General features: G+C 37.5%; 1 protein-coding gene across 1 annotated transcript; it reads left to right on the top strand.

The window, feature by feature from the left end:
• The first annotated feature begins 6,890 nt into the window (after positions 1-6,890).
• On the top strand, positions 6,891-24,593 carry stox1 (storkhead box 1). Its single transcript, XM_082153602.1, has 4 exons — positions 6,891-7,377; positions 21,124-21,276; positions 21,381-23,676; positions 24,138-24,593. Exons 1-4 carry the CDS (start codon positions 7,065-7,067, stop codon positions 24,283-24,285), a joined length of 2,910 nt encoding a protein of 969 aa, XP_082009728.1. The 5' UTR covers positions 6,891-7,064; the 3' UTR covers positions 24,286-24,593.
• Positions 24,594-25,395: the final 802 nt, after the last annotated feature.

Here is a 25,395-nt window from a genome sequence, read left to right on the forward strand (position 1 = left end):
GTTTTTCTCAATCTTTTCCACTGGCCAAATTAATTAATTAATTTATATTTTTAATGGAAACAGATAGGCCTTATTGTGCATCATTGATCATTATTTGCACAAAAATATTTCCCTTCTCTTCTCTTATTATCATGCGCTAAGCAATCCTCGCTGTGGTTAAAACATTGAAACACAGCATGCCACAGGAAAAGTGTTCAAAAGCATTGCATCCACTACAAATATTTCTCTTTATTATAATATAAAAAATGTTTTAACTTCTCGGTAATGATTTGATGCTTAACTCCATTAATGAGAATGGCATATTTAATCTAAATGTGTATATCAGATGTAAAACATATAATAATTATTTTATTTATTCAACCTGTTATTGTTGTGAACATGCACTGTATTTATGATTAGGACTCATAATGAAGGTTTTCCTTCATCGGCCGTCATTTCAGCTCACTCACCATCGGTGTCGCCAAACTGCTCCGTCTCCAGAATGTTCGTACGCATGGGTCAGAGTCTGCGTGCAGGTGCGCACATTTTCCCCATCAAGCTTGTTTTTATAAATCACAACTTATGTGTCGGAAGTGGCGTACGCCTCTTTTAGGGCTTGCTTTGTGCGTACGCAACGGTTATAAATGAGGCCCCAGGTGAGTTGAAGCTAAACTCTGCAGGGCTGTGGGCCTCTAGGAACCGAGTTTGAGGCCACTGTATTAGAACATATGCACCAGTCACCGAGGTTTAGCTTCCATCTTCCTTATGATCTCCGCTTTGCACTGCAACATTGAAAAGACACTGTTTATGTCCCGATGTCACTCGGGGGGCCAGCTGCAGCAGGAGGAGCGGGTGGTGTTGTGAAATCAGAGTCGCTACAGGTAAGACAGAGGGCCTTTGTGCCCCCCACCTTCCCCCTGCAGTCTGGGTAACACTCATTCACTAGAGAGCCATGGGACAATCAGCTTCTCTTTGCTTCAGAGGGCTGGGCAACACTCTCACACCGAACCCATGAACAGTCGGCTTATTTGAATTCAAGCTGCTGTGTTTTTTCTTTTCTTTTCTGGGTGGAGAGTTTGGTTGCATCTGTTATAGCAGCTTTAGAGGGGAGATTATGTTACAGCTCTCCCCTCATCTAACAATCGACTCTAAATAGCCAGGCCTTCTCATTTTCCTTATTTCAGGACAAACCAGCTACTTTCTTACAGCGAATGTTGTCCTGCAGTTTTTAAACAATCACCAAAGGTGTTGATCGTTCAGTGTTTCACCATTTCTCCTTTTGTTTCTGGAAGACTCCTGTTGTCTGTCGTTCCTGGGTGGCATATAGAGGCTAATGTTTCCCCTTTGTCTGGGGTCAGACCCATTATCCCCTCATCTCTGTCTGAGTTGTGTGTGTCTGCGCTGACATTCGCCATCCCCTCCCCCTGTTTTCGCACATAGCTTTGTTTCAGAAGACCCCACACTTTGTCCAAGCCCCTCCGCTGCTCCTCCTCCTCCTCACACTATATCACTCTTTTCATTGCTCCTGCTGTGAGTCTCACCGCCTTCAACAAGTCACTTGTGCAAAGGTGTAATTATCATGACAATGGAATGCGGCCTCTGGAGACTTCGTGATAGCTTTTCATAACATGTCGTGCTTCTCTGTTTTTGTTGTTATTTGCTTGACTTCTTGGAAATGGAATTGACTTTGTGGCCAAAAAAGAATTATTATTTTTTAAATAAATGCTGTTCTTTTGAACTTTCTATTTATCAAAGAATCGTGAAAAAAATTATCACGGTTTCCACAAAAATATTTGTGTTTATGTTCAAATAAATGCAGCATAAAAAGACTTAAAAAAAATCAAAAACATAAAAAAATGATTATCGACCCCAAATTTTTAAACTTCTGCATTATAATAAAACCTCATGTGTGAAATTTGTAAATACAAGTAATGCAAACTTGACTAAACTTGACTTAAATGTAGGGTATGCAATTTTTTATAAACACTTTTTGTTATTCTGTTTGAAACTCTCTTCACATCCTGATAGCAATCAATAATAGAAGTGATCTTCTCTTCTAAACATGTACATATCTTCAGGAGAAGTCTCAGGACTAAAAAATGTTCGTCCAATCATTGCATTCGGGCCGATTGCAATAATAGGATGCCCTACCTGCCTGTCAACGTATGTATTCCCATACCACCGCACCCCCTGCTCGCACAGACATCACACATCATCAGTGCATTCCAAAAGGCTATGCAGAGTTGTAGACAGACAGACACAATATGAGATCTTTTTTTATGTTTCTGACGTGGCATGAACGCACCACTATTGTCACACCTTTGAATACCGCTACGCCAGTAGGCTATAGAGTCAGCTTCTCGTCATTCCTTCACATAACAGTCAAAAACAAGAAAACCACCCACTTATGATGCTTTGAGTCTGTGATACATGAGAGAGACCACTGATGGGCATCTGTGCCAGTGGCATTATTATCAACTGCTAGGCTCTGCAGTGTCTGAGAGGCACTTATATGCAGTTCTTAGTCAGCTGGACAACCCCAGGGACAAGCAAAGTGGAGCAGTTGTTGAGGAAATTATCCTTTTTCCTGGCTCTAAGGCAAGGGAATACTGGGTTACAGTGTGAGAAACCTGTGCGGTTGTGTTTGATTGGCTCTTTGGCATCTCCCAGTGGGAACACCACACCCCTGCTCTCTATATGGCTTTATGCAGGTAACTGCATTAGTAAATAGTCCTTAGTTTTATTATTTTAAGTATGTTTTATATTTATCATTATGGTCTGATGCATTAATATGGTAAGGAGATATAGCTAAATGGATTGTATAAACACACTGTGGGGAACCAACCACCCTGTGTTATTTACAGTTACTCTTCCGGCATGCATGTTTCAGTCTATACACCAAGCAACAATGGAAACAAACACAGGAAAACACAATTCCTTTGCTGCTATAGTCACTAGACTGATTCTGAGCGCCATGACCATTTCTCAGTCTAAACAGTCTGAAGGAAGCCATCTTGTACAACATAAACCCCAACATCAACAATAATGAATAATCACCATAGATATACATTATACTGTTCAAAAGTTAGATAAAAAAAAAAAGTATCTTATGCTCACTAAGGCTGCAGTTATTTAGTAAAAAAATACAGTAAATTCAGTAAAATACAGAATTTTCAGCATCATTACTCCAGTCTTCAGTGTCACATGATCCTTCAGAAATCATTCTAATATGCTGATTTGATTTGATGCTCAACATTTAGTATTATCAATGTTGAAAAATATTGCTGCGCAAGAAACTGAGCTCTTTGATTAATAGAAAGTTTAAAAGAACAGATCTATTTAACACATCCTCACTAAATAAAACTATTAAATTCATTCAATGAAAAAAAGAATTCTTTCTGACTCTAAACTTTTGAACAGTAGTGGATGATTTAGTAATTTAGCAGCTTAAAATGAAGTAAAGTTTTGAGTGTATATATATTGTCATAGCCACATAAAAATGTGTCTTGAAATTTTTCATGATGTTTGAAAAGACGTCTGCCGTTTTAGTGTAATCCTATACACTGCACTGACCCGGATATCTCCCTCATTGATGTGAAAAGCACGAACACAAAACAGGATGTCCGAGGGAGGCAGTTCCTGCCTGGATGTAGTCACCCTGGTGCAGGGTCACTGGAATCAGCGGGAGTTCTTTAACTTAGGCATTTGCCTAAGGAACCTCTAATACATGCTATGTTTGATGTTTAGTTTTTACAAGGCATTTGGAAGATTGATTGTTCCTTATGGCAGTGATTTAAAAAAAAAAACTTAATTAAAGCAAATGGAGGTCAACAATGACCTGATAGTTATGAGGTGACAGATGACATGGCACAGAGTTACATGATATGACCAAGACATTTTCTAACTTATGGCACAAAACGTGTCTTTTCTATCCCTTCAAACATTCAATACACCGTGTAAAGCCGTAATAACAGACATCATCAAGTGCACCTGCAGTGGAGCGCGTGTGTGTGTGTGTGTTCCCGTCTCGCTGTACACCCTACAATTACTCTAGTCTAGCGCTTGGGTTTAAACTCTCACTCTACTGTGAACATCACCATGTTCAGACACATGTTTGAATAACAGCCCCGCACAGTTGTGAAGAATGTTGAGTAGCACTGGACTGGCGTCTGTGTTGTTGAGCTGTATTTATCTTGACCTTAATGTTGTGATATAGAATTAGCATATTGATTTCTTTTCCCCCCAAGATATACCACCATTATTAAACGTTTTGCATGTTACATAAACTTTGACTGCCACTGTCATATTTTATTTCTAAAATAATTAACCTCCAGCCATATACTTTGAAATGGTTTAAATCCTGTAGACTGATGTCTACCTTCCCATAAAAACACATCTTAAAATGTGTTCAGTCAAAACCTAATTTTAATGCAGCACTCAGTACCACATTGATTTTTCTCTAATGTCTAATGGCATTCTTAACTGCCTTTACATCAGCTCACACCATAAAGTTTTAACAGGAAGCAGTGAAACGTGTCTTTGATCCAGTTTACTGCAGGAGGGTACATGTGCACTCATAATGAAAGAGTAATGAAGGAGTCGTGTTTCAGTCTGAAAAAGAAAAAAATCACTGTCAAAGGCAAGTTAACAAAATATGGCTCTGAACTTTATTTTTGCAATTTGTAAATGTTCTAACTTTGCTCTATATTACACTTAAGATTTTTATAATACACTCTTAAAAATAAAGGATTTGAAAACTGGATATTCTTGGGTAATTGGAGTATTAAATATACACAATATTATCTTGAATTCTTTGCATTTAAGCTTTGAATCAAATTGACCTTGGAGAAACTGGATATATACAAAGAACATGACCAGTCCTGATGTGGTTGTGGTCAGAACAGATGCTTTGACTCATTTTAAAACACAGATGTATAAAGACACAAGGTCTTATTCATTGAACATGGGGACTGGAAAGGGGTCTTAAATGCGTTGTATGGCAATCTTCCAAAGAGTGTGCTGTCATGCACGTCTACCTTTAACATGATTTATGGTGGGAAGAGGGAATGTATTCTTTACATACACTGAGGAAACACAATATCCTGTTCCACTGCCAGACCTTCGCTCTATGGTCATACATACATTTCAGCCATCTTTTGATCTGTCTGTCATATGCCAGACCTTTAGGTTTGATTTCAGTCTTCTAACCTACTCTTGTCTACCCTACAAAAGCCAAAGCTTGAGTTTAAACTGCACAGGATTTCGGATGGCAAATTCTTTTTTTGAATTTGAATTTTTTTAATGTGTATAGGTTTCAAAATAACGGTCTGCCAACAGAAAATTGTTTTTATTTTATTTTAGTCACAGTATTCATGATTGTTACTCTCACCACATTACTGATGATAGTGTGATCTAGGGGAGACTGGGGATAGTTGTCACATGAGAAAGTTGTCTCAAGAGCTACATCTCATATAACTATTCCAGTTACACTAAAGTGGGTTTTCTCTGGCAGAGGTTTCAAACAACTAGTTCAATATGTTTGATAAAGCTTGGCAACAAATTGTACAATGTTTACTGGGGTAAGTTGTCACATTTTAAATGTCATAATAAATGTATTATTGATTTAGAAATTATAATATTTTTTGGACATGGGTTGATATTCTATATATTATATTTCATGAATTGTTTTAGTTTATGTTTGTTTTTTTACACAATATTTTTTTTAAGTCCCCATGAAATCAAACTTTAAGTTTTTTTGCTTTTAGTATGAATATGATAGCCTTACTGTTATATAAGTGTGTGCTCCAAAACAATGACAAAATTTGCATTTAGAAGATTTAAGCAATCAAAACTTGCATTCTCTCACTTCCGCCAATATGGATCAATGATTTTGATGACATCACTCTGCACTTCAGCTTCTCATCAGATTTTCTGTCCAATCAAATGCTCTAGAATCTGAAGCGTCCTGCCCCCTACACTATAGTTGATGCTGAAGCTTCGGCTAAAATCGGTCACTTGTTTACACAATTACTATTTTCTACATGGTGAATGGCACATAGTCCACTTTATAAGAGATATGGGATGATTCAGACTGTGTAACTATGCTTTCCATTGAGGCAAATCAAGTATGGTTTGACGTTAGTGCGAACCGCCGCAATGCGCACACAGTCTGCTCCGCTCCAGAAACACGATAGCACAGAGCGGACTTGGATTTGACTTCTGCACAGAATGCGGTATTTTAAAGCGATATGGACGAGATTAGGAGGGAAAACTATTAGAGATTATATGCATCTTTACCAAGTTCAACAGCTCTGGCCGAGCTGTGATATAAACTAAATGCTATTGGCTATTTTAAAAAAGGAGAGGAGCTATTCGATATGTCCCGCCCTGTCTTCCTGTTTCAGAGGAAATAATGCTGTGCGTTTCAAGGCACTTTAGTTGGCCTTTAATGGTTCCATTGTGACCACTTACTCCATATAGCCTACTTTTTTTTGCCAATAATTGTGGAAAAGGTTTCAAAACTTTTGTGTAACCAAAAATGTAAGGTTTGCGCTCATAGTAATAGACTTGAAATATTTCCTGGAATAAAAGGTTAGCTCCACTGCACCATGTAAGGTAGAAGAAAGCATAGAATAAAGTGACGTAATTTGTTTGTTTGCTGCAGAACTGAAGCAAAATTGTCTTAGTGCTCAAAGAATATAGAAAAAGTAATAAAGATTGTTTTGATCATCACACTTTCTTGCTGTTTTATTGACAAAAACGTACAATCTCTAAACAAAAACCTCACTAACCACCCATTTCCCTGGCACTGTTTGTTTACTACCTGTAGATTATTTTCAGTGGAAGTCCAGTCGCGACCACGCCCGTATAATTAAAGGAGCGTTTTCATTGGTGCGCCACCGCGCGCCTCCCCTGCGTCGGTTGCCGTGGGAGCCCGTGGACATCGAAGTACACATGCGGACTAGTCGCGAGACATACGGGGAGAAGGCGTCCTGAGTCCTGGGTTTACAGTTGTTGGATTAAACCGAATGGAGATGTCTCATTCTCAGAAATACATGTAGATTGAGATTCGTGTGAAGGCAGACATGTCTGTACAGCACCGCTTGGTCCAACTGTCAGCCGCGTCGCTCGCTGTTGTTCTCAGCCGGGACGAGGACATCAAATACAGCGCGAGCAGCTCTAACGGACAGGACGTGTTTGCGGATTTTAAGTCGCAAAATTCGCGAAGCTTCTGGAATAAAAGACTCGTGAAAGCGGTGGCGGAAGTTTCATTCCAGGGATGGCTTGAGAATTACGTGCTGCTTGTCCAGGGCAATGCCAATAACTTGGAGGTGTTGAGGGAAGCGTGGATGCGCAGGGCGCTCAGGTCGCCCAAAGGATACACTATCCAAGCTGTAGGTAGGTGATCAACATTTGGATATCAGCAGGGGTGTTATTATATGATGTGGAATCGCTGGGTCACTCACTCATTCATTCATGAATAATCCGTATGATCGTCCCAAAGCTTTGTCTACATTGTTCACTGTGCAGATGTAACTGTTAACTAAACTTGATCAGAACGATGATGGCACTACAGAAGTTAATGAGTCCCACGAGAGCGAAATCTGAGGAAGGTTTAACATTTGTTTCTTCAGCTCTTTGTTTATGAGTGACATGGTGAAATTTGAAAAGAACACCTTTGGTTAAAGCAGACATGCATTCGTAACACTTTTTTTTTTTTTTTTTTGGCCAATAATGCAATCTTGAAAGTTATAGCCTATGGTCAATGACTCATTCTTGTGTCCAGATCTATTAAGTTATTTCATACATAAAAATTACTTGAATATCTTCTGTGATGAACATGTTTTGATTTCTGAATTAAATGTCATTTAGACATTTTTGTGGTGTAATTTTCTGGAAAAAATATAGTTTTTCTTAAAAGGCTGAAATTTGTACATTAATAAAAAAAATATTGTCATACGACATTTATTATTAAGTTTTATTATTATTTATAAAAAATAAATAGTGAAGCTATGTTTTAAAATATAATAATTACAATTTATTTTAATTAAACGGAGATGTTGGACCCCTTTAGACCCTCATGTCATGATCATTAGGTTTTTTTCTAAGAACATTACGTATTTTGTGTCAAATGGAGTAACCCTAACACTTATGCATGAATCAAAACATGTTTAATCTTGAACCACATGTTTGAAAACTTTTTTTGAAGGTAACATTAGTGATTAAGTTATGTTCACTGTTCAGTCAAATGCACAGAAAGTATACTATGATGGTTACACTTTTTTGACATTTTTAGAGCCAATGGCTTTGTAGAAAATGCTATAAATGTTTGCATTGTAGACACATTTACATCATGAATTTCAAAGCACTTGGCATGTGTGCTTTTTTAAATGATTTCTCCTTTTCATTGTCTCAAAGATCCTTACTGACATTGACAGATTTCATTAGAAAATCAATAATATATCAAATATAACCTTCATTTTTGATTGTGGACATTTCCCAGCAGATCTCTATAGGGATCCTCATGCTCTATAGGAGACCCACATACCACTGTCCTCATGAATGCCTCTTCCTTCAACATCTCTCTAAAGGTCCCCAGATTGTTTTTCACCAGCTATAATAGAAAACCACATAATTTCCGTTTGCAGTAAGAGGTAGCCTCTTAACCTAACCTGACCAACAATTCCCCCTGAGACCTCAACATGCTTTAGGCGTAACTGTGTGCGTGCAACATAAGTGCATTATTTCCAGATGACAGGAAATATGATTTCTGGGGAGCTGTGAGTCTTCTCTGACTCAATTTTCACTGCTCCGTTTGAGTAGTTAACTTCCTAGAAAAAGGGTCATCGTGATTTGGTGTGGGTACAAAATTCATGCCCAGTGTTGTGTTGGTTGTTATTGTGATTTGATAGGGGATGAAATTGTTTCGTTGGTCACATGTTGAGGTGGCAGACCTTTTGTGACTGTGGATTTCTGTTGCCTCAGGTGTCGCTGCTTCTGGGAGGCATCTGGTTTGCCCACTACAAACATGACGCAGATTGTAAGAACCTCCATTTGCTCCTGCTGTCACAAGCAATGAAGGTGCATGTTAACACACTGAGTAGTATAGTGTGTAACCGGGGCATTTTTGAGCTAGGACCACACAATAATGTGACTGGGAGTAGAGGGAGCTAAAACCCACAGCTATTTTCACTAGTTTAATTTTCTCTAGGAAATTGGAAGCACACTCTCATACGCATACAAATTGTTGAGACCTCAGGTCAGGTTGTCCATTGTGGTGAAATAAGCCCAGCAACAGTGTCTTTGTAATTTATTGCCCATTCCCCAGAGCCCATAGTGCTGAGTTATGTCCTTTCCAGTGGTTGTCCTCCAGCCAGGTTTATAGCTTGACCACTGGAGCCGATGTCCCTTGTTTCATTCTCAGGACAATACCATGGAGTCTTTTTATTGTTGTCTGGAGACAGCGCCAGGATATTGTGTTGACAATGAAATGTCAGCTTTTAGATAAGATTTAGGTACGGTTTGATGAAAGTATTGAAATGATATAGGCCTAACTGTAAATAACTGTAAAATAACATCTCCAAGAGCTTTTTTAAACAAAACATCACTTTAAAGGCCCTGATATACTCTCACAGCGAAGTTAGAAAAACCTTTGATGCGATGTACTGTTAGTGAACATCCAGATGCCTCCAACTATGCTGGGAACAGTGTTTAGATGAATATGTTAATATGTGTTGCACGCTTTTCACTCAATAACAAAATAAGCACATAACAAAGACAGCGGTGAGAGAACCGCTGTTAAGAAAGCATCTGATCATAGCGATGTGGATATGTTCGATTTAGCTCTGCAATTCGGCACTCCTGTCAAATCACGTCACATTAATTTATAGCTTTACAACATTAAACATGAAAAAACTGAAAAATAGCCTCAGAGCACACCTATTACGTAATCACCACGGACCTATGGTAGTTCAAAGGTATGTATAGCCTACCAGCCGGAGCGAACTATCCAAGAAAGTCCGCTTTGGCAAGCTGCTTTGGTCTCAGAAACAAACTCCAAATGAACTTTGCTTTGGCCTAATTTTGTTTGAAATGACATCACACCAATTTACTCTTCAATTTCACATTAAGTAAATCGGCCTTAAATATCACACACATTGAGTACTTTGAATTCTTTGAGTATTTTTCTAGGCCTGTGTTTGGTCAGCAGGAAAGGGTTAGCGGCTGTGATTACCCTTCAGCAGATGGGATGATGAATGAGCCTGCCTCGCTCTCTGTCCTCTTGATTATCAGTATACATTAAGTGAAAAGACGGATTGTTCACTGGGGCCTGCACTGCTTTTTTAGGCCTCTTGCTCGTAATACTCATTGACCTTTTCAGCTCACATTTTGAGCCTGCTGTCTTTTGTATGTTCCCTGAATCCCAATTGATATTGATTTTAGACCACTATTTTTGTGACTTATTAGTTAAATGTCATTTACTCAACTTCATGTCGTTCCAAACCTTGACTACATCATGCTCTTATTATTTAAGTGGAGCACAATCCAGATCCAAAAATGCCATGTTGTCATAGTTTTAGCCAAAACGAATACGTAACTCGCTTTTTGAATTCTGGATGCTAACATGGGTTACATGCAAATATGGTTAATTTGTTTTGTCACACAAAGCTATGACTTTAAATGGCTTGGAATATAGTGAACAAGTCATATGGACTACTTTCATGATAGTTTTTCTTTTCTTTTCTTTATCAGCCCCTCGTTACTATGAACTGATGTTATATGACGACAAGTGGGCATAAAGATGGCATGTTCCATAGAAATAATAACATTTGGGAATGGCAAATGGTTGAGAAAATATTGACACAATTGTCTTTTTTGGTGAATTACCCCTTTAGGTGTCGAAGAAGCATAAAGCAAGTTAATTGACAGGTTTCTAAAAATGAAAAGCTGAACAGTTAGTAATGCAGTGCAGGAACTGGACTTCACTGGATGTGCTCAGACGCTTCTGTCTTCGGCCTGTGCCCTTGAACTACAGAGAATTCTCTATGCATCATTTATAAGTAAAGCTGTATAAAATTGGAGGCATATAAATAATGTGCATTGAACTATAGAGATTTAGGATGATGACAGAGAAGGATGATGACAAGCATTTGGAGAAACAAGAAATTCAAGAATGCCTCACCCTTTTCTGCCTGTCTGTTGAAATCTGAGGTGCTTACAATGGCTGAAGTCTTAAGTCTCTGCATTATTGAGGAGCTTTGGATCATCCCGTCATTACTCAGCGGGGTATAACATCTATGCTAAGTTGTAATGAGGTGTTCAGTAGGGTTGAGCACTATTAATCACTGATTTGTTCAATAACTTAATTTTGTTTGATGGTACACATTTCTTCAAGCCTAACTTTGATACGTGTTCTATACATGTTTTCTGGAGTGCCTCTACCAAAGCAAACAGATTTGTTGGAGGTTTATGCAATCCAGACCACATCTCTCAGATCTCAGCTCATTAGCCGTGACATGGCGTCGTGCTGGACTCTTTTATCCAGAGGTCAACACCCTGCAGTTCTCGTGCTTTGAAAGTTGCCCTCTTGGTTAACAAGACACCATAGGTCATCGCTCCCCAGTGCTTTCCTCAAAGATGCCATTGCTGACCACAACACTTCCAGGTGTGCACTGTAAACAGAGGAGGCACAGTTCAGCCAACATGTGTTTGTAAAACAACAAAAGCTTTCTTATTCCCATGAAAGCATATCTTTCTTTCACTTGAGGAAAAACCTATAAAAGCCAGAAAGAAACTATTGTAAGACTCTTAAATTAAAGGAATGAAATCAAAAGTGGCATTCAGTATCACCAGAAGCAAAGACTCCAGGATGTGTGAAAATATTTATTTAAAAATATTTTTTTTAGTAAATAGAATAATTAATGTGGGTTGTTATAGTTACACAAGCAAAAGAAAACTGTTATCATTTTAGACCTTTGAAATTAAATTGCATGTGGTAGGCTATCATCAGAAGCTGATTTATTCATATTTATTTACTTTTTTAAACCCGTGATTTATAGATCCGTAGAAAACTCATTTTGGACTAGCCTATATCTAATTAAAGTTTCATCACAGGCAGAGATTCATTCCAGTATAAACATGTCAAGTATGTTTTATTTATGTAAAAGCTTTTTTTCTTTTCTTGTTTAAGTAAATTAACTAATCCATGTGGTCAGAATAAAAGAGAGTCATATGCATGCCCAGTTTTGGGAGATAAAGGTAGAGCTGGATCTGGTTTCTAAGAAAGCAACCAATGGAATGTTTTCCAAGATAACCAAACACCCTTCCACGAGCAGCCATGTGTATTTCTTCCATACTTCTCCTTTTTTCACCCATTAAAATCATGTGTCATTTATCCATCAGGGTAGTCAAAACAAAACAACCCTGACAGAACACTCTTTTCCTTCACAGAGCTCTTCTCTGTCCCTCTGTCTGCTGACACCAATTTAACATTCGAAAAATGCTTCTCTTCCCGTGACTTCAATTATATCCACATCCAAAAATTCATGCTGTCCATGTAAATGCTGTCCAAACACAACACATAAGACTTTTCATTTTCAGGTTGGGAACTCTCTGTTTTCTTTGAACACATGTGAGTGTGTGTGTGTGTGTGTGTGTGTGTGTGTGTGTGTGTGTGTGTGTGTGTGTGTGTGTGTGTGTGTGTGTGTGTGTGTGTGTGTGTGTGTGTGTGTGTGTGTGTGTGTGTTGGCATGTATATGTGCTTGTCTGTGTTTTTTTTTTTCTGTGTGCATGAGTGATCCAGAGATATTTCATCGTGTCTCCTTGAATAGCTGAAATAGATTTCCCGTATCCGTCCTGATTTAGAAGGCATCTCCCTATATATTTCCGAATCTGACCTCTGTAGCATCCTTTTTCCATTTAGTCAATCCTTGATGAAATCTAAGCTGGATGACATATTTAAGTAGTTCACAGCCAGCTGGAGATCTAGGCCATTACAAACAAATGAAAAGATTATCCTGCTCTCCTACTGTTAAGCATTGCAGCTAATGTGTTTGCAATTAGGGGACAGTACTTCCCTCATATTTCCATTCCTCTCCTTCCAAAAATGATGTAAATGGTGTACTGTTGAGTAGACCTGACCTGACTAACCCATTTCAATGCTCCTACTTAACTGAAGTCAAGATATTGTAACAAAGCTTTTGGCATGAAAGTTGTCTGCAGCTTAGATTAAGCTTCACTAAGTGACGGGCCTTCAAATCTAAGGTTAACAAGCCTAAAATCTCATGTAGCTCAGCCTTGGTCAGAGGAAATGATTCTCATCTGGTGGAAATTACCAGCATGGAACTTGATTAAAAGTATGAAACACATTAACATCTCTTCAAGCAAACCATGAATCTGTCTCCTGGACATTCCTTGAGGGATGAGTAAAAGGTTTGGCTATAATAGACAGACTATCAGGATGATTTTTGGCAGTAGTTTTAGCTTTTAATTTTACTTGATATACTTTATAATGTACTCTACCGTTCAAAAGTATGAGATCCGTACATTTTTTAAAATGTTTTTGAAAAATAAATCGTTTATGCTTGCCTAAGCATTTATTTGATCAAGGATACACTGAAACAGAAATATTATTACAATTTAAAAGAATTCATTTTCTATTTGAATATATTTTAATGTATTCCTGTAATGCAAAGCTGAATTTTCAGCATCATTACTCCAGTCTTCAGTCACATGATCCAACAGAAATCATTCTAACATGTTGATTTGCCGATCAAGAAACATTTCTTATTACTATGTTGAAAACTTGTTCCGTTTAATGTTTTTTTTTTTTTTTTTTAGGATTCTCTGAAGAATAGAAATTATTTGAATTTAAGAACATAATTTAGGCCTTTATGAAATTGAACATTATACATATCTTTACTGTCACTTTTGATCAATTTAATGAATCCTTGCTGAATAAAAAGTATTTAATAAAAAAAAAAAAAAAAAAAACTTACTGACCCCAAACTTTTGAATGGTAGTGTAGACATTGTTATTTCAAACACATAACCTTTCATGATATAGCCTATGATATTTGTTACTCCTGCTCTATAGACCAAAGGCCTAAGAACATTTACTTTTCCTGTGGCAGGTAACATGGCCTATTTGCATGAGCTTCAAAAGGGTTCCTATAGTTTTGCCGTGAAACCTGAGATATATTGCCAAATGATTATGACCTCCTTTCGTGAGACCTGATACAATATGCTACAAAATATTACTCTCTTGATACAGGAAAGCGAGCTGTTGGGGCTTTTTGTGACTCTTTGCAAAGTCAAAATATTGGTTTAGTCACTCGTTTTCACTGTATTTCAAGTTTGTTTGTCAATCATTGTAACGGAATGATGATAAAGTAACAAGTCGCATACTATTGGTTGCGATGACAACAATAAACGTGGAGATATTTCATCAGCAGTGTTATCAGCATGAAACAGTTTCTTCTGTTAATCAATACACAAGTCCACAGAGTATCATGAAGCATGTCAACATTGTAAAATGGCCCTTTTAATCAGTCTAACGAACCAGATCCTCTCTGTGGGAGGATCTGTAGAAGAGCTGCATTTTTCCCTTGTAACATTTGACATGGGTTAACATTTAACACAGGTGTTTCATTTCAAAACTACACCAGACACATGCTTTTAACACGCCTCTCACAGAATGTTTGTTAGTGGTTAAAAGGGATAAATGTTTAGGGCCTCTTTGGATTTATTGGGCTTTTTACTTGTGTCATGGCAGGAAAAACATTGTAAAGCCTTCATAGAAGAAGGTGTGACCAGGAACCCCATTCAGCAACTAATGACAGCACAAAAACATTTTAATTTGTCCACCAACAACATGCAAAGCTGAGAAAACAAAGACTGAAATGAATGTGTACGTGCATGAGAACACAAATACTGTAAATAGTGAACTGAAGGATTGAAGCTAACCCAAAAACAACATAAGATTCTGCTTCCTTTCTTTTTCGTGTTAATTTAGTGTGTCACAGCATTAGGGCCAGTGACTGTCGTGGTCTGAAGTCATGAAGAATTACTGGGATTAATGTTTCAGTTCCAGCAGAAGTAGTCAAGGGGAACTGAACCATCTCCATAGAAGGTTTATGTGACAGACGTAGATCTATGTTTTTTAGACCTTGTTTTTGCATGTCTTTGACCACTGCATGAAAATGTATCATGCATGCATATTGTTTCGGCTTTAACCCTCAAACCGTAATCTGGACAAATGTGGGCAAAATAATTTGTATTAATTTTTTAAAAATACTTTCCTTAATCTGAGCGGTACAAGACTTGGCAACTTTTCCTAAGTTTGCCACCTGAACACACAAAAAAAAATTTGACTCGATTCAAGAATGTTAAGTGGGTGAAAAAAAAAAACTCCTTAATCTCGCTTTTGTGGACAAAAATGGGCACCCATAGGAATGAATGGGAAAAACTGTAATTCAGAGCGTTTTTTTTTTTTTTTTGTCAAAAAAAAATCAATAGATCCAACACAATGCATATCATACATACACACAAATGAAGGGGTGATCCTGTACAACAATCTCATTGTGGCAAACACTCACACTCACACACACACACACACACACACACACAAAAACACACACAAACACACAGACACACACACAAAGAAAGCATTCAATGAGCCAATACCAGAGCCGTTTTTTTTTATTTTTTTTTATAAAAAGTCACTCACTCATATAAAAACAAAGAATTGAATGAGCCAATGACTGAATTTGTATTTTATTTTCTAAAATCACCTGTGCACACGCACACACATGCGCACAAGTGCATGAACACATTATAACTATGATTATTGTTTGTTCTTACCTGTTTATTCTTACTTAACACTTACTTTTTTGAGTTATTGTTGTTAATTCTTACCTGTTTGGTACCAATTCGTTTTTTGAGTTATTGAAATTTGATGTTTTTGTGTAAAATAAATGATAAATGATCAACTACTTTGTATTTTCCTTATAGCATCATATTTGATGGGTCATATTTGTCTAAGCATATTTTGGTATCTTTGTACAGTCTCACCTAACAAAGATATATATTATATATATTATTACAATTTTAACTTGTGATAAAGTCAAAAACTTGGTGGTTAAATTCATAATAACAGTGTTTTATAGAGTTATAGAGCCTACATGCAGCCCTTTAGTAGAGCCATCTAGTGGCTATTGATATTATTTATTTTTAATTTATTTTTTGTTAATTTTATACCAACATAAGACACCAGATGTCACCAAAGTAATTTATTCTTTTCAGTTTTGTACCAATACATTTTTTTTATATTTTTAAATTTGATGTTTTTTGTTTAAAATAAACAATAAATGATCTACTACTTATTTGTCATATTTGGTCATATTTGTCTAAGCATATTTTGCATTTTTGTATTGTCTCACCTAACACAGATATATATATATTTTTTAAATTACAGTTTTAACTTGTGATAAAGTCAAAAACTTACATTTATTATAACAGTTTTATAGAGTTCAGCCTATATGCAGCCATTGAGTACTAAAGCCATATTTACTATTGAAATAATTGATATTATTGCTTTTTTTGTAAATTTTATACCAACATAAGACACCAGATGTCACCAAAGTCACCACATTTTTTAAGTTTTAGCTATCTGAATTGAATGAAATGATGTTTTTTACTGAAGTTAAAGAAATATTAAATATAACATAAAAATAAGCATATTTTAAATAGGAAATATGGTATTATTAATTTAAATAAATTCAAAAATACCCCCAAAATAAAAAAAAACACCATAAATGGATAGTTTTTATTTTATCGAAGATAGTGATATAACATTTATTTTAAAAAAATTGTTGGATCACACCTGAGACCTCCGTGCCCACATTTGTCCACAATTACGGAATTAAGGGCTGTAATGTGAATACGGTTTGAGGGTTAAAGAGTTGAAGTACTGAAGTGATGTTATGATAGAGGGCATCATGTTTTGTGTTGTTGTAGTGAATTTGATAAAAATCTAAGTGGTTGGGGTTTGGTCTTTTAAAGGGATAGTTCACCCAAAAATGAAAATTCTGTCATCATTTACTCACTCTCAAGTTGTTCCAAACCTGTATAAATGTCTTTCTTCTGCTGAATACAAAAGATATTTTGAAAAATGTCGGTAACCAAACAGTTGATGAACCCTATTTGACTTTCGTATTACTTTTTTTTTTCCATATTATGAAAGTCAATGGTGTCCATCAACTGTTCTCCAAAATATCTTCTTTTGCATTTAGCAGAAGGAAATTTGTTTTGGAAATTTTGGAAGAAAATTGTGTTTTTAGGAAAGAAGAAGAAAGGAAGTTTTGACTGTTCGCTGTGTTGCTATTATTCTCGTGCACTGACTCATTCACGCTGAACAGCCAATCAGAGTTCTGTCTCTCACTGACGGCCCAATGCCAATTCTACATGCTGAATTGGCCCAAAAAAGCCTGACAGCGTCCGACTAGAGCCACGCTCAAAAACGGCCCGACGTTGCCCGACGGCCGGTCGTCGGCTTTGTGTGTTCCGGGCTTTAAATGCAGGACTTTCTTTAGTGTTGAGATGGCTTAGTAAAATGCATAATTGTATTGTAAACTTTTTTTAATTTTTTATTGTGCCTGTCAAAATTGTGCCACAAAATGTTGTGATGATTAGTTGTCATATAAATAATATTTAGATTTGTGATTTAATTCCGTTTTGTTCTGGTCACTTATAGTATAAGCCTAATGTTATTTTTTCACTTGAAATTGTATATAAATATAGTAATAATAATACAATTAAAAATTATAATAAAATATACACATATGATTTACTTAGGCTAAATATTATGAGAATTTATATAATATAGTATAATTCTCCTCTATAATACTCCTCACATCGAATAAAAAAGAGACACAATATCGATTATTTGATGGCATTTCTTTAAGCACTTGCATTTCCTTAATTTGGATGAGAAAATATGATTGTAATTTAAACTGCAAATTATTGCAGTTTTCTCAAATAATTGCAATTAGATCGAACAACCATGATCAGACGATTAATCAATAATCGCGACAGGCCAACGTGTGACACCTAGAAAAGCATGTGATTTCAGCCACCCATGAAGCACAGAATTCCTCAGAGGCAGAACGTTTTCTATAGGGGGTTAAACAACATGTCTGGCACTATCAAGTTACCTTTAATTCACTTTCTCTTTCCCACCTTCTTTCGAAGGATCACAGTCACTGTGTGTTTTTGTTGTTCCAGACACTCAAGGTGGTCCAGAGTGTGTAATGGTTACAGCTATGATAAGGAATCAACCTTACCAAATTCAAATTTTGTATTTATTAGTACAAGCTCATTCATCACTGAAGAGCGCCTTATATGTGGTGTATATATTGTGCGCTTGAATCAACAGAGCACTTGCAGGTTAATTACCTCTGGATTCCGTCGGTGAAGTTTGATGCCCACAGCTGACCAGGTTGTTTTTTTTTAACAGAAACTCCAACAATAATTAAGCTGTTTTGGTTAACCTATCTGCACCTTGACAAAGGTGCCTTACTCTAAGCATTTCTATGTACAAATTGTCACTGACATTTGTCTGTACACAACATAAACAGAACTTGAAACTTCTGCGGTTCTCTTAAAATAGCCACTAAAAGATCCTTTATGAACTCAATCCTGAAAAATGGACAGATTTGACTATTAACATTTGAAGCTGATAATCAAAACCATTTATGTGTGTAGTGATATATATATATATATATTATATATAGATTTACCCACTATATTAAAAAAAAAAAGACTGTAAAATAAAAAATCTAATATAAAAATATTGAATAATGTTTTTGTTTTTTTTATTCTTTTGTTTTGTTTTCCAGATTTTATTTCTGATTGTAGTTATTTACTATTAGGGTTTATTATTGTGTAGTCAAGTTATAAAGTGGTCAAGCGACCTTGTTTGTCATTTCAGTATCATGAAAGTTGCCTGCTATTACTTGTGATGAGTGGCAAGTGCTGTAGGGTAATGTGATAAAGACAAAATAAGTATTTGAGAAGCCAGGACATGCACAAGACATTCACATGTGATTTTCAAATCTTGTTTACTCAAATTAATTTATGCTCAACTGGTTGGTTTTTATATTCATTTGTGATTTGTAATTTAAGAGACTTGTCCCACTCCCTTTCTACTTCTTCCTTGCCTCTATTTGCAGTGTGACGGCTGCCATGGTATCTGGTGAGGTATTCCTCTGACAAAAAAAAGTTGTCAGAGCAGCTTCATGAGACCATGAGCCCAGCATATTTCCCTGGAGAGAGGAATTAATGGTACATGTGTCCTTAGCGAAAACCACATTCAGTTGGAGCTGAAACTCTCAATTGTTGTGCAAAATGTTTCCCACTTTCTCTCTGAAAAGACTATTTGAAGCACACTTTCACATAAAAATATTTTATTGTTAAATAGACAGTTTCTGCAGTTAAAGCATAAACAATTACATTCCAAGGACAACCTAAGGATGTGCTGGTCCCACATTTACACCACCTTCCTGAAAATAAAGGAAGACAAGGATGGATTTATCAAGTGCATGTGTCAGGTTTTCCTCTCATAACACCTCTCAGACTACATGTGGTCAGAGACCTTATGAGATGTTTCCTGTTTAAGACCTTAGACGGGATGTTTTTCCCATGGAAAACAGTGTCAAAAGTGGAAAGCGATGAGCAAAGGCATGTTTCAGCTTACTCTGAGCACTCTGCTGACTCTCTGAGTGCTCTTACAACAAAGAAGAATGGATTAGTTGCTAAGCAGACAGAGTCAGACATTCAATGGGAACTAGCAGATGAATGAAGCTAAAACCGTAGGTCAGGAATAGGAGTTGCTCTTAGTAAAATATTACTTTCATTTACTTTTGCTAATAGAAAACCTAGTAATATACCGGTAGTACAAATTATATTTTATATTTTAAATATAAAATGTATTGAGTGTATTCTCACCTTTACATTCTTACACACATTATACAGTATATTATTACAAAATATGCTGTTGTATGTATCTGAATCTAACCAATAATGTTTCCAGGTTTGTGTGAGTTTGGTCAGTTTTAGAGTGAATATACCTGGTCTTATTATTCGGGGTCAATTAATCAACAACTGAATGAAAAGTCAGTGCTGGCAAGTGTTCAACAATTAATCTAGCCATCCCTAGTTAATAATCAAGACTTCGGCTTTCTCAGTGATCACAGATAACTGAAGAAATCACTTGCTTTTGTAGTTCGAACAGAAATGTTTCGAAATGCAGTGGATGTGGAAAATGCATTATTACTTGGGCTTGACATTAATACTCCCACTTGTGGAAATATTGTGGGACAAGCAACCTATGCTTTAGGACAAGTAAACGATCCAAGTCCGAACTTGAGTATAGAGTAGTATTGCATCCTTCATATCTCCGAAGAGTCTTTAGTTTTATCAGATTTATAATAACAGTCGAGCTCCTGGAGGCGTGCTGTGCAGCGTTGCCGATGACTTCCATAACCCGAACGAAGCATGTTGATGGGTGTGCTCTTGCTCTTGCTCTGGTTGATGTGTGCTCTTCCGGAAGAAGTGCCCATATTCAGGAATTTTGCTCTTTATGATGTCATACAGGGCCATACTTGAAAAAAACTTTCCGAAACTAATACGAACCCTGAAGGAGTGCGTTTGGCACAGAAATACTCCATCATACGTCCAACTCGTTTTTTTAAACTTTGGCCATGTTTAGCATGAGAATCCAACTCTTTAACAGTGTAAATAAGTCAGAATTCATGAAATAGGATTAGACATCCCCTTTAAGCTATTAAGTGAAAATCATTCAATTACGCTCCTGATTGAACTTTAGTCCTCGATTTTAGGGTTTGTTGTTTTCCATCACTTAGATGGCTTTAAGGGACAATTTTTTTTACATGTCTTCATAAGCGGACTTCAGACTGACTCATGTGCCTTAAATGAACAGTTTCTATCAGAGTCTCTTTATTTTATATCCACTAAAGAATATTTTATTATATAAATATAAAATATATTATTTTATATATTTCTATATTTTTAAATGATAGTGACTCAAACTAACCATGTTCTATATATATATTTTTTTTTTCTATAGGTGATCTCTCCCCTGTGCAGATGTCACCAATCTCCCAGTCTCAGTTTATTCCACTGTCTGAAATATTGTGCTCTGTCATATCAGACATGAATTCCACCCATGTGATTGTAAACCAGGAAGCATTGATCAATCACATGATGAAAGCGCACCCAGGTAACACACTATTCACTTACCTGTACACTACCTTGTTACATTTTTATTTTAATCCATTTTCATTATGAAATGGCTGTATTTACACCAACATATATTTGTTTCAGGAATGACCATTCCCACTCAAGACATCCTGTACAATGCTTTGGGAACGCTTATTAAGGAGAGGAAGATCTATCACACTGAAGAGGGCTACTTTGTAGTAACCCCTCAAACATACTTCATCACCAACAACATGGTGAAAGAGAGGAATTGGTGGAGTGCTGGCGACAGTGACTTGCCGTCACCACCTCCCATCACGTACCTGGTGAGCAACGAGAGCTGCATGGACACCTCTAATGAGGTGCCTGTCATGGCCCACTGTAAATCCTGCAGCTGCTTCACCCCTCCGTCCATTGTACCTCCATCTGTCCCAGAACATCAATCCATCAGCATCAGTGAGTGCACTGGGAAAAGCCTCAAGTGGCCCAAAGAACACAAACCCTCGGTTCAGCATCAGTCCACATCTACTGCTGCAGACTACCAGGCCAGTGAGATTAGCAAATCCACCAACACAAGCCGCAAGGACAAGGAGAAAGCTGGCCGCAAATTCGGGCTTAACCTCTTCCGACGAAATACAGGGAAGAAGGACAACAAACTAAAGAAAGAGTATGCCACATTCTCTGGGCAATTCCCTCCGGAGGAATGGCCTGTCAGGGATGAGGATGACTTAAACAACCTCCCCAGGGATCTAGAACATGCCATCATCAAACGGATCAACCCAGAGCTTACTGTGGACAATTTAGTAAAGCACACGGTTCTTATGAAGAAGCTTGAGGAGAAAGCTGAGAGAGGTACAGAGAAAGCTGTGGACAAGGGCATTTCCACCGAAACTCTTCTAGCTAAGCAGAGGCATCATACCTCAAAGGCTGTGGGGAAGAAACTGGCTCCTAGAGCTACTCGTAGCAAGAGAAGAGGACCTTCATCCAAAGAGAAACAAAGGGCAAAGAATAAGACTTTCCAATGTGCTGAAGATTTAGAGGCAGATGATCAGGTTATGCCTCACCTCAGAGCAGAATCAGCTTTAGATGAACCTGACAATAATGTAGAGAGTACCATTCTGAATCCAAAATGTGTCTACAAGAAACGGATAGACAACCCATTTTTGGGATTGCCAGGAAAAGATGTGGAAACAAACATCAACCATAAAGAACAAAGGAGGAGAGAAGCCAAGATTCCAACCACCGGATGGCGGGAAAGACCAGGTCACAGGTCAAAATCCTGGGATCCCCATCGAGCCAAAGCAATAGCTGACAGCGTAGAGAGACCTCACACACTGAAGGATGCACCTTGTGAACAGGTCAATGAAAGAGCACAGACTGTGGACTCCACTCTGGATGTTCAACCAATGCAAGAGCTTTGTGGAGATTACAGCTCAGTCTACCCTGAGAGCAGCACATTGAGGATAGAGGACAAAATTAAGTTAAGAGAGAATAAAGTCCGAAGCAGAGAGTTTAAAAACGACAGATTAAAAGAAATTAAACATCAGGATGGACACTTGAGAAATGTTCCTGACCAATATAACATTGTAGATAATCCTTCACATTGTGATACAACAGAAGTACCCCTCTCGTGGCCTAAACCTACAATTCAACGTAGACTTTCTCTACATCTACTCAACAGTAAAGAAGAGTCTCATCACCGTCCTGATCTGCTGTCCTCACACCAGCAAGTTGGCAATATAACTAGCCATCAGCTGCCAGATGGTCAAACCTTGGAGAGAAACACAAGCCAGACTGAGAGTGAGGTGTATACAGATGATGAACATTGCATCTATCAGAAGGCAGTGGAGGATGAGGATGGTTGTAGCTCTGTCTGCCGAAATGAGGAATGCATAATTGACTGTGAGCTATCACAAACCAGTATGGCTCGTTACCATGAGTCCGTCTGTGCAGATGGTGGCTGGGATGGCCATTTCCCTAAGGAGCATGCTCATCACAAACCCACCAGAACCACACACAGGCCACATGAATACAGGTGGCAGTCCTCTGATCACCAGATCCTTCAGAAAGGTGCTAGCCCCAGACAAGAGGTCCAGTGTTTGAGAAAAAGACTACATAAATCCAGTTTGGCAGATGATGAACATACTGAAGCCCTGGAAAGCAGCATTTTTGACTACTGTCAGACAAGCGAAGTGGAGTCTGATTCCGAGACCATACATAAATCTGCAGATGAAGCTGATGTAGGCAAATCTAACAACTGGATCCGTCACCAAGAATTGAAGGACTGCCATAAGAACACAAGAGAGACATCTAAGGATACTGTGAACATCAGTGCAAACCCGAATGACCCGACAGGGCCCTGTGCAGGAGAAACTGCAGAGAGTCAGAGTTACACAGCAGATAGTGGGATTGACTCTCCAAGGTTAGTCTAAGGTCACTAAAGGGTTAGTTGGTTCACCCAAAACTGAAAATTCTGTCATCATTTACTCACCCTCAAGTTGTTCCAAACCTGTATGAATTTCTTTCTTCTGATGAACACAAAAGAAGATATTTTGAAGAATATGGGTAACCAAACAATTGACGGTAGCCATTGACTTCCATAGTAGGAAAAAATACTACCGTCAACTGTCTGGTTACCAACATTCTTTAAAATATCTTCTTTTGTGTTCAACAGAAGAAAGATGCTCAACAGGTTTGGAACAACATGAGGGTGAGTAAATTATGACAGCATTTTCATTTTTGCGTGAACTATCCCTTTAAGGGTTCATGGTTGCCTGTATTTAAACACTTTCAATTTACTTACATTTGGAGGTACATATCAGAAAGTTTTACAGATGTTTTTATTCCAGAATAAATATTTTCCTTTTCACTGATTATTTGCAGGACACATATGAGTGTACCCTCCAGTAACTCAGCAATTCTTAATGGATTGAAGCATCGTGGCTTCCTGCAGAACCTTGAAAAGCTTCACTCCAATGGCATTCACCCTCAGAGTTCACTGCTCAAGCTTACACCTGTCATGAATGTTTAAACAGATGAAAATGTCGCTCAGTATCTGGGTATAGTTATATCATGTAAAAAATGTATATAGTCCTACAAATGTAAATACCCCCCTCCCCACACACACAAAAACTAGGAAAGGAATGTATGTAGGTTGTGCTTTTTATATATTTAATTCAGTACAGTTTTACATTTTGACTTGTTAACATAGTTTTTTACATTGCTCTTTTGTTGTTTAGAGAGAAAGCTTGAACATGTCAAGGAATTATCTGCTCAAGTCAGTCCTCTGTTATCGATGTACAAATGGGTATTTCACGGAAATAAAAGTGTTGAAAAATGGCTTCTTGTTAGATACACTTCTGGCCTGAAATAAACAAGTCAAAGGGGTCAAAACCCCCCTTTTTTTAGGTGAAAATATATGAATAAATCTGTCAGCAATACAAATAAGCGTATGTGTACCAAAGCCATATGTTCTTGTAATGATATGAAGATATCATTCCCCAATTATTTCATTTAATGTAATTTCTAAATCAAGCAATGTTTGTTAAGAATACATTTTAATCTTACAATAATGGTAATAATAAATTCAAACATCTATAAATCTCCAAGTTTTCCAGTTTTCATCTGTACTCTACAAATGAACAGCTTGACCTGCAGTACAGTTGAATGGTCGATGAATACTTTGAATTCATCAAAATGTCACTTGTGGTCTTGTCAGTTGACTTGCTACAACAAAGCTTACCTTTACAATGCCATTGACGGTCATGAAAAATTCATGATTGACCTGCAGCTTATCCAACATTCATACTGACAAATGCAACTAGAGGTAGCCATAGCTTAGTGTTGTTAGATGCATGAGACAGACACAAAGTATTGGGACGTGTATCCGACTATTTCAGATTAATTTCTAGCCACACACAGTTTGATTGCTGCACCTTTAACCAGGAGGCTGAGGTGAGAGGCTTTACAGGTTCAGGCAGGAGCTGAACAGATGGGGTTTCTGAATGACAGGTATTGAATGATGGCTGACTGTGTCATGTTTCATTCAGCCTCACTGGCAGAGAACAAAGGCCAAAGCCTTCCTGAAGCATGTGTTCATAAAAGACAGCACAGGCAATACTGTAGGCTACAAACCACTGTT

The sequence above is a fragment of the Leuciscus leuciscus genome (assembly GCF_965113295.1).
Source record: "Leuciscus leuciscus genome assembly, chromosome: 22".
Taxonomy (NCBI): Eukaryota; Metazoa; Chordata; class Actinopteri; order Cypriniformes; family Leuciscidae; genus Leuciscus; species Leuciscus leuciscus.